At 39.6% G+C, this 14,730-nt stretch overlaps 1 protein-coding gene across 2 annotated transcripts in view; it reads left to right on the top strand.

Annotated features, from left to right (window-relative positions):
• FRZB (frizzled related protein) overlaps positions 1-4,630 on the top strand; it is a 35,356-nt gene extending 30,726 nt beyond the window's left edge. For both annotated transcript variants that reach the window (XM_070508216.1, XM_014835612.3), the window contains one exon: positions 104-4,630. In XM_070508216.1, the coding sequence (XP_070364317.1) occupies positions 104-220 (117 nt within the window). In that variant the 3' untranslated portion in view covers positions 221-4,630. The remainder of the gene's footprint in view (positions 1-103) is intronic.
• Positions 4,631-14,730: the final 10,100 nt, after the last annotated feature.

Here is a 14,730-nt window from a genome sequence, read left to right as displayed (position 1 = left end):
GCTTTGGGATCTGATGTTGCAGTCTTACTCAGTTGTTAGAATAATAGAAATGATGACCCTGGTGATCCATGGATGTGACCATCTTCTGTTTTAAATTTCACAGCGCTGGGATATGAAGCTCCGGCATCTTGGACTGAATAAAAGTGATTCCAGCCACAGTGATTCCACCCAGAGTCAGAAGTCTGGCAGGAACACTAACCCCCGGCAAGCACGCAACTAAATCCTGAAACACAGAAAGAACGTCAGTGGACTTCCTGTTAAGACTTGCATTGCTGGACTAGCAAAGGAAAATTGCACTATTGCACGTCATATTCTATTTTTTACCACAAAAATCACGTGGTAACTGATATTACTTTTATTTTCTCTTTTGTTTTCTGCTTTTCTCCCTCCGCCCCCCCACACTGTTTTTGGTCTGGGTACAGATCCTTAAATATATTATATGTATTCTATTTCACTAATCATGGGAAAACTGTTCTTTGCAATAATAATAAATTAAACATGTTGATTCCAGGGCCTCTTTGCTGGAGTAAATGTTAATTTACTGTTCTGCACCCAGATTGGGAATGCTGTATTGGTTGCAAAGAGAGGTTTCCAGTATACACAACACACAGAAAGCTAGATATGCTGTAAAACATACTCTGCTGATGTAATCACAGCCCCATTTTCGTATGCCTTTTGGGCATTCTCCTCACACTTAGAAAGTTCTAAATGTTTATAAAGGTAAAATGGGAGTTTGAAATCAAATGCCTCGCAGGCAAAGCAATCAAGCACCAGGAAGCATTTAGAAGGAAATGACACACAAGATGAATTATTTGCAAGATTGGCAGGAAGCAAAATAAATAGTCTTAGGAGCCCGGGAAAGAACATTTTGCCTGATTGAGAAGTACAGCTGAACCCAGTAGCTGTTGGGGTGTTAACAGTAGCATTTTTCTCTTGGCAATACGTTTGAATTGTTTATGAATATATTAATCAGCATTAGGGAAGTGAATTATAACTAGACATCTGCTGTTATCAGCGTAGCTGCTTAATTTGCTTCCTTTTAAATAAACCCATTGGTGTAAGTCTTTTCTTCTTCTTCTTCTTTTAAAATAAATCTCACTTGCTGCACTGACCAGGAAAAGAAAGTATGTATGCATGTGCACCGGGGTGTTATTTTAAAAAAATGTGTAGCTCTATAAAATGCTGTAGTCACGGGATGGTAAAATATGCAAGGTCCTTTTTAAATTTTTTTGGCGTGTGTCTGTGTTAGTGTATGTGTGTGTCTGTGCACTAACACCCAAGCTGGACTGAATTACAGGCCTATGCACTGGCCTGCACTTTATCATTTGGATTTGTGCTGTTTAATGCTCAGTAAAATACGCCTAATAAAAGGAATTATGGTTGTCAGGAGAGAGGTCATTCTGACTTTTGAAACAAATGCAGATTCTCATTACCAAGCTGCAGCGCGCTCCCCATGGACCACAGGGAACAAACGCCGTTGTTCCACCCTTCCTCTGGCAGGGGTCTTGAGAGCCGGCGCCAATCGCTTGAAAACCTCATTTCCCTCCATTTACATGTTCGAGATTAGCAGAACCAAATTTCTAAGCTGTGGTTTGCTGCAAATAAAACACTTATGAAGCAAAATGGTGCTATGTTTCCTTCTACAAGGACAATCACGCAAGAATGGAATTCATTCAAAGTTTCCCAAAATGGTAAATAATGATGCATCTAAATTCTCTCTTTTGGAAGTAAGAGAACATCCTTGCCTTCTGACTGACTCCAAACCCCAACAATTTGCACAATCCCAGAAGAAGGAGTCCCCACCTTTGCCCACAGGAGGACTGCAGAGTCTTTGGAGCTGCCCTGTGGTTGCCTTCAGATAATTTCGCTGTCTGCCCTTCGGACTTTAGTCTCAGATGGCTAGGGCAGGAGCATCTCTTTCTAGATGCTGCTGGCAGAGGCTTAAAAAGGGAGTTTGGGCATCACAGGGGGGCAGTGAAGTGCCACTGCACTTTGGACTCGAAAGAACTGCACCTCAGGATCTCTCATCCTGATATTTATGCCTCAACTTGAAGGCCTGAGGACTAGAAAGTTTTGTTTCTGCATTGTCCTGTTTCTCTCATACTTTTTTCATGTTAACTATGGGAAGAAGGGCAAGAATCGACTGCATGAGATTTAAAGGAATTTGTTTCTCAAATCCACAAAATGTCTGACACCTCCAGAGCATAGTAAGAGGAATTTTAAGTGATGAAATGTTTCCGTGTACAATGAAAGCCACAATGTTTCCAGCTCCCATCCCTTTCTTTTTTGGGAGCTGGAGGGTAATACTTAGTTTCTGTGTAGAGATGTGATGCAATTTATGCTCAATACATATACAATTATGATATTTATAAGCAAAAGAGGACCAGATTCTCAGATTTAGCAGTGTTTTTTGCCACTTTCCGTTTTAACAATCTGTACTGGCAATGCTTGATTTTGCTTATTTATATGAGGCTCTGCCAGTACTTTATGGTTTCTAATGGTAGAAAGTCCTTTTGGTATTTCAGTTTGAGAGTTGCAATATCTTCATTTATAAACTATGTGCAGGCTTTCTCTGGGGAATGACATGATTTTTATCACGATGTTCACGTTTCTAACCAGACTGCTAGACCGTTTCTACTCTGCAATTGCCAGAATACAAATATATTTCATTAGTGTCTCCCTACAGGATTTTCTGACAGGTACTAACTTTCAAAGCCACTAACATTTTAATCTATATGCATCCTTGTCAGTAACCTTGAGATGTATAAAATTAAAATTTCTTTGGAAACTTATTCACCTTCAGGATTTTAATTTTCCTAGCCAAATAACAACAAAATGTTAGATGCATGCTGAATAAGCTAGTAAAAATTAAAATAACAGCAAACTTGGATTCTCCTCCTGGATGCGTGAGTATTTCCCTGTGTCACATACAGAGTGTAATCTGACTCGGTGCCATATGTTGCACTGAACATTTGGGGGTGGGGTGGGACAAATCCATGTCTTCCCACATCTGTTATATATCAAGAAAGCAAACATAAAAATTAAGTCACTGTGAGTAAATAGCACTACTTAATGCCTTCTGCAAGGAATTATTTGCTATTTTCCAACAAGTAAAATGACTATTAAGTATTTCAAGATTGCTGTTCATTTAGACCGAATTTTAATATTTAAATAATACCAGCATTCAAGAACATAGTAAAAATGAGGTAAAGCAGAGATTTCTAATGTTACTGAGATGCAACCCAGAGAATTTTTCAAGTTGGTTGCTGGCTGTATAAATATTTAAAAAAACAGTATAGTCGTACCTTTGATAATTATCTCCTTGGGGTAATAATGTCTAACAGTGGCTAGAGCCCTATACAAAACACTTGCACGTGTGTTACCTCATGTAATCCTTGAAGGTTTGTGAAGCAGATATTGTTATTTCCATTTTACAGATGAAGAAATCAAGGATTTAGAACTTCAGAATTAGGTAAGGAGCATAACTTGCTCAGATCCTCTTATTCTTATTTCCCAAGTTATGTTTTCCACCATTGCAATTGCTGATAAAAAGATAAACCCATCCTGACTTTGTGAAAAAGTGTGGTGTCAGGCACACAGCAGTTAATGCTTTTTTCTCAAACTTAGATCTACCAATAGTATGTCAGAGAGTCTATATAGCATAGCCCCAACTCTGACCCCAAACACTGCCACTTCAACTCTTCAGTTGTCCTCACCAACAAAATAAAAATTGCAATGCAATTATTCTCATATAGGATGAGCAAGTGAATAAACAATTAAAGAGATTCTTTCGGGATTAAAAATTTAAAGAAATATGACTCTCAGTGGGAAAAAATGTTATTTTCCTCCTGTTTCTGTTTTCTCTTGAATTTGGAGATAAGTATGGAGTTAATAGTGTTCCACAGGGCCAGGAGGAAAGTTGAAGTTAAAAGTGGATGGTTACTACAAGTAAAACCAGAATGGCTGCTTTCCACGGGCAACTCCTGTTTGTCATTCTTAGAGCATTTCCCTTATCCCTCCCTTTACCTGAGTCCTCTGAGATCTAGGAAAAAACTATTCTACATGACCTAATTCCCTCTGCTTTCTTTCATTAAATATTTTCGTTATGACGGGGATTTGACATATTGAAAGACAACTGAAGCTGTTTTTCTTTGGGTAAAATGTACACATCATTCGTTGTTTCTGCTTTGAATGGGGAGTGTTGAGAACTCAAGGAGCTATGAAGAAAGAAAAGATGGCTCAAGGAAGCTTGACCAGTCCAAAAGGAAAGGTTTTGTGGGCTATTGAGGAGGCTGTCTCAGAAATGAAAGGAAATACAGAAAAGAACTTCCCACTAACCACAAGGATGTGGAGGGGGATGACACCACTTATGGTATGGTAGTTCTGTGGCTGCCCCTCCAAATAGCCATCACCACCTCCCCACATGCTTAACATCATGAAATGGGATGATGTTACAATTGTAGGGTTGGATCTTAGGAAAGTTTGGGGCATCAGCAAGGGTAGGTCAGGGGTGATGTATAAACCTTAGGATAGCTCTGGAATGGTAAATAGTCGTGAAATAGAACAAAAATATTTCTTGTCAATACTGCATGGCAAAAAAAGCTAATAAAGCTGATCTGGTTCACTCTAATGTTTTTATTGCTACATTATTTTGCTGATTCTGGGGGAATCAGGGCTTTTCAGAGATGGGATCCCTGTACTAGCATTAAGATCAGAATTTGAGGTGAATTGTTACGACTTAACTGGGCCAAAGAATAGATTTTATTTGAACAAAATCCCTACTGGAAAACTCTTTCCCTATGACCTATGACTCAAGTGATACGCCAAAGATTTAAAAAGAACCACGAAACTCAGAAATATACCCACAAAGACTGCATTGTTCTGTCTGCACACGTTCATCTCTTTTCCTCTGGGCCATTCTCACCTATTCTGCTTCTCCTCATATTGCTTAGCTAATTAAATAAAAGACATGCCTACAGTAAGTATATTCAGAATTGTTAGAAAGTCAAGCATGAAGCAAATAGAAGAAACTGATATTCTTTAAGTCCGTTGATCAATATCTATGAAGCTTCTCTGGATTTCTTTCGGATCACCAATTCAGGCAGTCTTGTCCTGAGCTGCTCTCGCTCGCCCAATACCATCAGCCTGGAACTACAGCTGCCCACACTCCTTTTTCCTCAGCGACATTCAATCTTTCAGACTGGCCCCCTCATCATATCCTGAAAAGACCTTTGGAGTGAGGGCCACTGGATTGAAATTCTCGCTATTTAGCCAACTCTCAGAGTTTTAAGATCAGGTGAGTTGAGCTGGATGGAGCTCATTGAGCAGTGTCTGGAGCACGGGAGGCACTTAATAGTATCAGAATTATTCCACCTTTTACTCTTGAATAGTCTCAGTGATGTACACAGTTCTCAAACAGGGCTGTAGCGAGTATTTACCAAGCCAAGAAGAAAAAGTGGCTTCCAAGAGATTCCATTTCCTGCCCTACTCTCTCTCCTCCACCTTGAAGATGCCAGACTCAAAAAGTTCCCTCAACTCATCCTCAAGTTGAAGATTGAAATCTTTTTCCTTTTCCTCCTCCAGTGACGCAGATGTGTTTAAAACATAACATGATCAGGAGACTAAATGAATACTCATTTGATTTTAAGAAAGGTAAGATTCTGGAAAAACTATATCATACTCAATTCTACAAATATTTATATCACTGATACAAATTTGTATTCTTCCAAATATTGTTTATTTTGAAAATCAAAACACAAAAATATTTCTCCAACCACTTTTAAATATAGAAGATGGTAAACCTACAGAAAGCGGAGTATCTTTATGCTGGTTGTCTCTATAGAGATGTCAACTTCCGGATTAATTCCCTTAATCTTTGAACTTTTAAGTGAATTTGGGTTTTTATACTTTACTATTATCCATTGTAAGTAATACATTATTTCACATAAAGGAGCAAAGCAAGTGAAGCAATTTTCTCTTAATGTTATTGGTAAAAGTTTGGCTTCCCAAAGGTTGTTGTTCACGGTTTAGGTGAGCAAGGAGAGGCCACTTGCAAAGATACGTATTCTCAGTATGAGCTGAATTTTGTCAGAGGAGCTTCTTGGTGTTTTTCATTTCCTAGGGAGTTCCAGAAGTACTAAAATTATATTGAGACAAAGTGTTTGTGTTTTAAAAGTGCAGGCTCTGCATTCCAGGCTACACACTGAGGGTTCTCAAAACAGAGGCAGCTTTTACTGAAACTTGGGAAATAAGGATGACTCGTAAGGGCTTGGACTAGTACATATTGGCAAAATAGAAGATAACCAAAGTGCCAGCTGAAAAGGGAACAACCTAATCCAGGGTTAAGCAACTTTTCTGTAAAGCATCGCGTAGTAAATATTTAAGGTTTTGTGGACCATAGAGTCTCTGTTGCAAGTTCTGCCACTGAGGTTCAAGAGCAGAGATTGACAATACACACATGAATGAGCATGGTGGCATTCCAGTAAAACTTTATTTACAAAAACAGGAGGTAGGCTGGAAATGGCCCTCTGGCTGTAGTTTGCCCGTCTTTGTGGGTCTAATCAAATGCTCACTAGCTAGTCTGAATTATTTTATCATTTGTTGGACTTAATGAAATAGGTAGTTTTGGTGGCTTAGAGACAACAGCTGAGAAAGCTTGGGCTTGTGCTTAAATTGGACTTTGCCTAAGATTTTACCATTAGAGATTCAATATTTTGGGTCAAACATTGTTCTTATCAGGAATCTGCTTAGAATACAAGGGCTTAGGAAATGTATCGTCACCATTTTTGCAGTATCAATTAAGTAGGGCTAACAGAGGCCCTAGAAGCCGCCTGAGAGTGCACGCACGGTGCCTAGAGCACAGAAAAGGGGATTGAAAGGGGAGAGCCAGGAAAGACTCTCCCTTTGAACAAGTATTCATAGGATCCATTTGACCACCCAATAATATATTTTTTTGTTCCTGCAAAGGCACATTCTTTAGGAATAAAGTCCTGCATGACTGAGTGCTCAAATATCCAGACAGAGAGTACCACTTCGTTCACTGCACACCCATTCAACAAACACTGATTTTGCTGCAAGGCTCAGCGCTAGGAATTGAAGGTAAGAAGTGGAATGGGATAATCCAGCAGGGAAAATCCATATGTAATGCAAGATGGTAGAATCTACAAAAGAAGCAAGGACAAAGGGTAATTCTTTTTAAAAGTCCCTCAAACCGCTGGTCTCATATCTCTCTTGCCCTCCCTCCCATTCATTCTGGTCTGGTGTATTGAAATGTGTTTCTAGGGCTAATTATCCCTTATTTTTAAAGCCGGCATGCTAGTAATAGTGAAAAAACATAAATATGTTTGGTAGTTGTCATTTTTAAAAATCTTATTTACTTTTTGTTATTTCCTCAACATTTCCATTTAAGTTGCTAAAACAAAAAAAAGATACTACGAAGTGTTGCTTATGCCCTAAAACCCTCTTGTGTGTTTAACCCATTCACCATAAGCTTGATTTACAACTGCTTTCCTTGCTTGATGAATCCCACATGCCCCATAATTTAAACATCTTAATGTACCTCTCACTGGAGTGCCTTTTTATTTGAATGTAAATTGATTCTGAAACTGCTCCCAGTCAGAAGTTTGTGTGTGATATGCTGTAGCTTAGAGTTGAATATGGTCACTCTAAGGTTCCATCTGCAAGGTATGGGATTGAGGTTCAATTGCCGCCGTAATTAACCTAGCCCCGGTCAATTTAATCATAAACTATACACTCCAGCTGACTGCTTAACCTGTCACACATAAAGAAGACCATAGATCTCGAGCCACTCAACAAATGGAACGCAGTTTGTTCATATAAATACAAAAGAGTCATTTCTGGATTTGTGCAGCTTATTCTTTTTTGAGGACTTTTAGGCGTTTTCGATGGAAGGCAGACAAGATTACTGCAGCATTCTGGACTTGAAAGCAACCCGCTCACTTTTCTCTAATCCAGGTAAAACCAAATACAAACCATGTAAGATAGTGGCTTATCGATCATCTGTCGCATTCAAAGAGAGTGCGCTGGAAGACCCTGAATGACTTCCATTTGTAGATAGTTCTAGAGTTTAATAATTATTCCTGCTGTTGGCAAATGACACTAGGTTTTAGCACAAGAAAATGTTGTCACATGAAATACTTAGCTATAATTACAAAAGGTATGCTTTTTTTCCAAGTACTTGTTCAACTCTTTACACTTAGCCAAATTTGAAAGTATTTCAGACTTAAGGTTGAATATCATCTTAGTAAGTCAGTAAAATTTCAAGTCCTACTTTTCTCCTTCAAGCTCAGGAAGGAGTGTGTTGCCTCCAAATATGCCTGGGTTCAAGTGTTAGCTCTCCTTGGAGACACACTGCAGGCCCTTTCCCTGACCCCCTTCTCAGAGCCACAGCCCAGGGAGGAGGGGACGGTCTTGCAATGATGAGGCCAGGTGGACTGACAAACATGTGAATAGATGAGGCAATGGATGTACAACCGTGTCCAGAGAATTTAGGCCTGAGGCCAGAAAGAGTCCAGGGCTCCACAGAGGATGCTGGTACCCTGGCCCCTGTCTAGTGTCACCACAGCCAGAAGCCATGTTGAAGCAGTGCTCTTTCTCCAAAACACAGAGGATGGTGATCCTGACCTAGGTAACCAGGCCCAAAGCAGGACAAACTGCTTTTTTGCCTCTGGATATTAAATTGTGGCCTTAAAAATTCCTGAGGCTTGGCATGGTTAGAGAGGGCATAACAATCATTTCCTCCTCACCGGAACCATGCCATGCAGTAAGCTTCTTCTTCCCATGGGAGAAAGAGAGGGAAAACAAGCCTGCTTTAAAGACATGCAAATTTAAATTGTAAAATAGTTCTTTACATTTATCTAGCACTGTTAATTTCAAGGGACACTTTGTCACTCACTCATTCAAGCGCAAGTCTTTACTGAGTGCTACTGTGCCAGATGCTATGATCAGTGGTGGGTGTTCTTGCATTGTACATTCCAGTAGGGCAGGTACCATCTGATGCAGGAGGCAGACAAGACAAGTGACAAACTGTGAGAAGTGCTAAGAAGGATAAATAGGATGCAATAATAGAGGCTATCTAGGGTGGAGGTGGAGGGGGCAAGGATCCACTTACCAAGGATAGTCATACAGTTAGAATCACTGTGGAGTTAATGAGGCTAAGCTTAAGGGTCCTTCACTTGTCCTGGCCTCTTCCAAGGTCTGGAGGAACCCCGTGATCATGTGTTTTTGTAAAAGTTTACGAATTTAAGATTTAAAAATTTTCCACCAAAAAGGTTCCCTCGAATTGTGTAAGTTTCAGGGTTCACAAAGTCTGGATTCACGCTTGGAAGTTCAGGGAAGAGTTCTCTGAGGAAGACACATTTCGGTTGATTCCAATAGGATAAGAAGGAGCCTGCCATGCCTGACGTGGGGTAGTAGTCCAAGCGGAGTGAAGGGCCATTCAAAAGTCATGAAGGGGGAAATTGCCTAGCCACTTGGAGGACCTGTGGAGGGAGCAAAATGGGGAATGGGGAGAGAAGTAGGAGGGAAAGTTGGAGAAGTTAGCAGTGGCAAACATGTAGGGCCATGGTGGCCATATTAGGGAGACTGGTTTGTGGCAAAGTGATATGTAAAACTATTGGAGTCTTCTAAGCAGGAGAATGATGTGATCAGATCTATGTTTTTAAAACATTACTCAGATTCCACAAGAGAGTGGATACGGGGTTGGGGGCATGATCGGAGAAAGGAGGCTGTTGCAACGGTCCAGGTGAGAGTGATGGTGGTCTGGATGAGACTGGTGGCAGTGGTTACAGAGGGGAGCAGACAGATTTAGGATACACATTAGATTTTGAAATCAAAGGACTAGCTGATGCTTTGGATGTAGGGAGCTGGGAAGAGAAAAGAGTCAAAGATGACTTGAGTAATTTTCTGACTTGAGCCACTGGATGGATGGTAGTGCTACTTACTAGGGTGGGTAAGGCCCAGGAAAAGGGAAAAATTGGGTGGGTGTGTTGTAGGGGAATAAAGAGTGTGATTTGTTGTACTGAGTTTGAGATACTTATTGGTTACTCAACAGGAAGATGTTGAATAGGCAGTCAGATATAAGAGTCTGGAACTTAGAAAAAAGCTATGAGTAAAAATTCGGAAGTCACTAACAACTATTTGGTAATGGTAACATTTTTAAGCTATGTAAAGTTCCTATTACTGTGTTTTCTACTTTTTCTTTATTGCATAATTTAACCGAGACAGGATAAAGCTTCTAAATTGGGTTGAGTAGAAATACTCAGTTGAAGAGTTAATTTCATGTGGAACTGGAGGATGCTTGACAAAAAGATGCTGGAGGTTGGGCAGAAGTACTACCAGAGAGTTGTAATAATCACAAAAAGTTGTATTAAGAATATTTGGGAAGGCATCATAATGGACGTGACTTTATATGTATAAATACGTCAATGTTGCATCCCTTTGAAAGTGATATAAAAGCAGGATAATGGAGCTAGATGTGATTCTGCATTATTTAATCCCACTCCAGTGCGCAGGAATGAATTGAGTATGTGAAAAATATGTATACCATCTTAGTAAATCAGACTTTAACTTTGTTCTCAGAGTTAGTTTACACTTCTTAGTGTCCTGTGAGAAACAATTATGCAACCAACACTGAATCATTCCAATCAATGAACAGATCAGGCTTTTAAAGCATGCGTGAAATGTGGCCAACATTGTGTTTGCCTGTGCATTAAGACCTTGAATTTAGGAGGTTTCAGTTTGGAGATGTTTTCCCAGAGTTAAATACACATTGTTGCAAATAAGCAAGGAAGAGAATTATTGGCTAATCTGGCTTGCTAATTTCTTCCAAGTGTAACTGAAAGTTCTAAGTGTCGACTATAACTAATCACTATCTGAGGGTTTAGGACCCTGACAAATCTGTATTTGTGCGTGGTGTCTATAGCATAAGAGACAATTTCAAAGAGCTGTGAAATGGAGATGGAAGGGGAAAGTAATTTATTATGCTGGGCTTCTAAAAAATTCTTATTTTTTCCTTAGGGAATATAGATTAGTATACAAAATCAGTAGTTGCAAATGCAATAAAAGTTGTATTATTCTTAAACAATTTTATTAATTCATTCTGCTTTTAGAAAATACTCAGGTATTGAAACAACTTTGGAATTCAGGAAGGAGATCATTAGGCTGCAAAGTAAGATTCCTAGGGAATCACATCTGTAGCTAGGCAACACGAAGAATGCCAGGGTCCACCCAGCATTCAACTCTACGTGAAATTTTCCATGAGTGGATTTCGTATGAATGAGTTTCCATCTTATTTCAGAATGTCTTTTTTCAGATTCTTCTCTGTTTTTTGATAAGAGTTGGTGATCTAGGAGTTTTCACGCCTTATCTTTGTGGGACTTCTGTCCTCCATTACCCTCACACACTTGATTTCTGAAATACTTATTTTGAAGCTTAATAGTATTTGATTAGGAGTCTAATCCAGAAAAAAAAAAGGTAGGCGTGAGGAAGGTAGCAGAAAATGCTAAGCACAACAGGCAAGCCAACATAAGAAGCTAGAGGTGAGGGGCTGGCCCCGTGGCCAAGTGGTTAAGTTCACGCGTTCTGCTTCGGCGGCCCAGGGTTTTGCCGGTTCAGATCCTGGTCATGGACCTAGCACCGCTCATCAAGCCATGCTGAGGTGGCGTTCCACATAGCACAACCAGAAGGACCCACAACTAAAATACACAACTATGTACTGGGGGGCTTTGGGGAGAAGAAGGAAAAATAAAAAGTAAGAAAAACAAAAAAAAGGAAGTTAGAGGTGAAAATAATACTTTTTGGGTTGTCATTAGAGTGTTAAACCCAAAGAAGTACAAATGAATAGTGAGATAAAAACATTTTAGAGAAAGGTAGAAAAGGAGGCAAAGACTGTGACAGGACTATAATGGAATGATTCGGGTGACCTGGCAGATAGTGCTGGAAAGCAAAGTAATGCAACTGCCAATTCTGCAAGTCCCCTTGTAGAATTTTTGGTATGTAACCTAAACAGGGCATGTAGAACAGTTACCCTAAGCTGTCTCCTTGTGAGGTCTCTGCCTCCAACTCAGACTTACTTCAGTCATCAGCCAACAGTAATGTCCAAAGTCAAACCTAGTCCTTCAGAAGTTAAGTGTTAGCACCTGGGAAGTCAACGACACCAAGCATGAACTCTGAAAAGTGACTCATCCCTCCTTATAGCGGGACACCCCAAGGGTCTGACGGTCATCCACGCTGTTGTAGCCAATCTTGTGGCCCAGCTCCTGGAGATGCAGCGGTAACCTCCGAGCTTTAACATGCATCTCAGGGAATGGGTAGCATGTGGCTCTAGAGAGCGGCTGCACCAGCAGAACGTGGAGCTTCTGCCTGGAAACTGTCCCTTGCCCCCTGCCCCACCCCGCCCCTGATAACAGGGGCCCCACCCCAGGAGCTTCTCCCATCCTGCCCCTAGGGTCCCCTCAGCTTACTCACTTACATGTAGCTGTTTGCATGGTTTGGGTTGTCTCACCACTTAGATTGGAACTACCGAGGGCAACTAAAAAACTCAGTATGCTAGTGGCTACCGAAAAATACCACTGTTGACTGTATCCATAAAATACCCTTATATGTATCATTTTGTTTGCTTGCCTTTGCTTAAAAAAAGGACACTTTTTATTAAAAGAAAACCCCAAATGAATGTGAGGTCTTTATCTCATTGTTGCCAAGTGTGGCTTTTGTTAAAACTTGAGGAGTGAGAAAATGGACAACTTTTCATCAGCTACTCATGGAAAAAAAATAGCTTAAATTTGTGACTTTCTACAAGATTGATTTAAATTTGGGAAAACTGGCTAGACTTTCCCCTGTCTGTTGAGCTCTTTAATAAGGACGCAAGGTAAATGCATCGCAGCTAATTTTGCCCCCCGTTTCATATATTAATAAAATTAGTTGTACGTGCAGTTAGGTTGACCATGCCTTCTAGACCCCGCAGCTGCTTCGGCATGCTAATTGAATTGTCAACAATAAACACAGGAAAGGAGGCACTTTAAGCTACCATTTCAGGCCACAAAACATTTGCTTAAAGGCTGCCTGCTGTTTCTCCTAACTATGCGTGAAAAGCAATTAAGAAAAGTCTTGTATAACTGTAGTCTGCTAAATCAAGGATAAGCTGTATGTTGGAAGTAACAAAAGACATACAAAACGCTTGCAAATCTTCTCAGGCCCAAACTGTGTGCAGTGGTGCTTGTAAGAATGTGTGGCCCAATTAATGGAAAAACACTTAACTAAAAGTTAAATTGCCCTGTTGCCTTTTGCCCTATAAACTAGCGTCTAGCTTTCAGCATGAGAACCCTAGCTGAATGCTTATTTTACCAAAGTGGAAACACAATGAGCCAGATATGAGCCAGTCTAATAACTTTACCAGTCCTGAGCCAACTTTTAATGCTAAGAATTTATCCTGAATGAATGCATACCTCTTTGTTATTTCTTATTGTGGCAGTGAAAAGGTTACTGAGTTCCCACACGTGATGGTACAAAAGACACTGTACCAACACAACAGCTCCATTTGACACCCGTGGAAGGAAGGGACTGCGGACGAGTAGGCTGAGTTAAAAAAAATACAGCAAAATAAAGGTTGCATTTGCTGGCAAGTAGATTGCCGTGGTAACATAAACTATTGCCAGTTTTTAAAATGGTGCGAAGTTATTCTCTTGTTAGTAATAGGTTACAGTTTTGACTTGTATTTTACCACTTAAAATTATTTATAAACTGTTCTAAGCTGCAAATGACATCTCCGTTTGAGGTGTTATGGAAATAATGTCTGGGGTAAAATACCTAAGAGATGTCTTTTATCCCTGACGCTGTTCCCTGGTTGGTATAGTGTGGGTAGCATCAACGTCTGTCTCAAACCAGGAGAGGCCATGAAAAATGGCCCATAGGATCTGAAGGCATATTTAAAGTCGCCAGTCAACATTTTCTTAGAAGGAAGATTTTGAAAATACTGAAAGGAAAAGCTTGAAAGCTGCTAAAAATAGAACAACTTAGAAAAATGTTAAAAAATTAACTTAATAAAAAAATTAACTTAAAAAATTGTTCCCTATGAAAACATATTTTAAGCCTACATTTTAAAATTGAAGGTGAACAATTTGCAATCATTCTTATGGTGACATGCACATAGTGAAGATAGATACAAGCTTTAAAATGCTAATTTATCAAAGTTTTAAAATTAACTTTATAACTTAGAAGGCTAGAGTTTATGGGAAGTGTAGGTGTGTACGTATGTCTATATATATGACTATTAGAAGGGAAAACGTTTTCATCAGCTGATTTCAATTGATCCTTAATTTTGTTTTTAACATTAGGGTATGACATATTGTAGTAATTTAATTTTTTAAGGATTATTTTTGTTATGTCAAGTGTGGACCATAAGTGCCTTTACTGTAGACAGCAACATTCTTTGTTCTGTCAAGTAAAAAGCAGCTGTAATAAGATTGAGTTCTTTGTTTCTGTCTCTATTTCTAGTAAATCAAGGATATGTCCTAGAAAATGTTTACTGTGACCTTTTTTTTCTCTTACAGTGCCCAGTGAAAGCTAATCATCTTTAGGAAAACTAAAGTCTAAATCATACAACATTTTCATTGAAATTCTGTGGATTATGCAGGCAGGATGGATTTGACATTTCTTCCTAACAACAGAAGTATTGCAACTACATATTAAGATTCCTGCAGAATGGGTAAATAT

Source organism: Equus asinus, chromosome 4 (genome assembly GCF_041296235.1).
Source record: "Equus asinus isolate D_3611 breed Donkey chromosome 4, EquAss-T2T_v2, whole genome shotgun sequence".
NCBI classification, from domain to species: Eukaryota; Metazoa; Chordata; class Mammalia; order Perissodactyla; family Equidae; genus Equus; species Equus asinus.
Note: the sequence above shows the minus strand (reverse complement) of the source record. Positions and strands in the feature narration are given on the sequence as shown.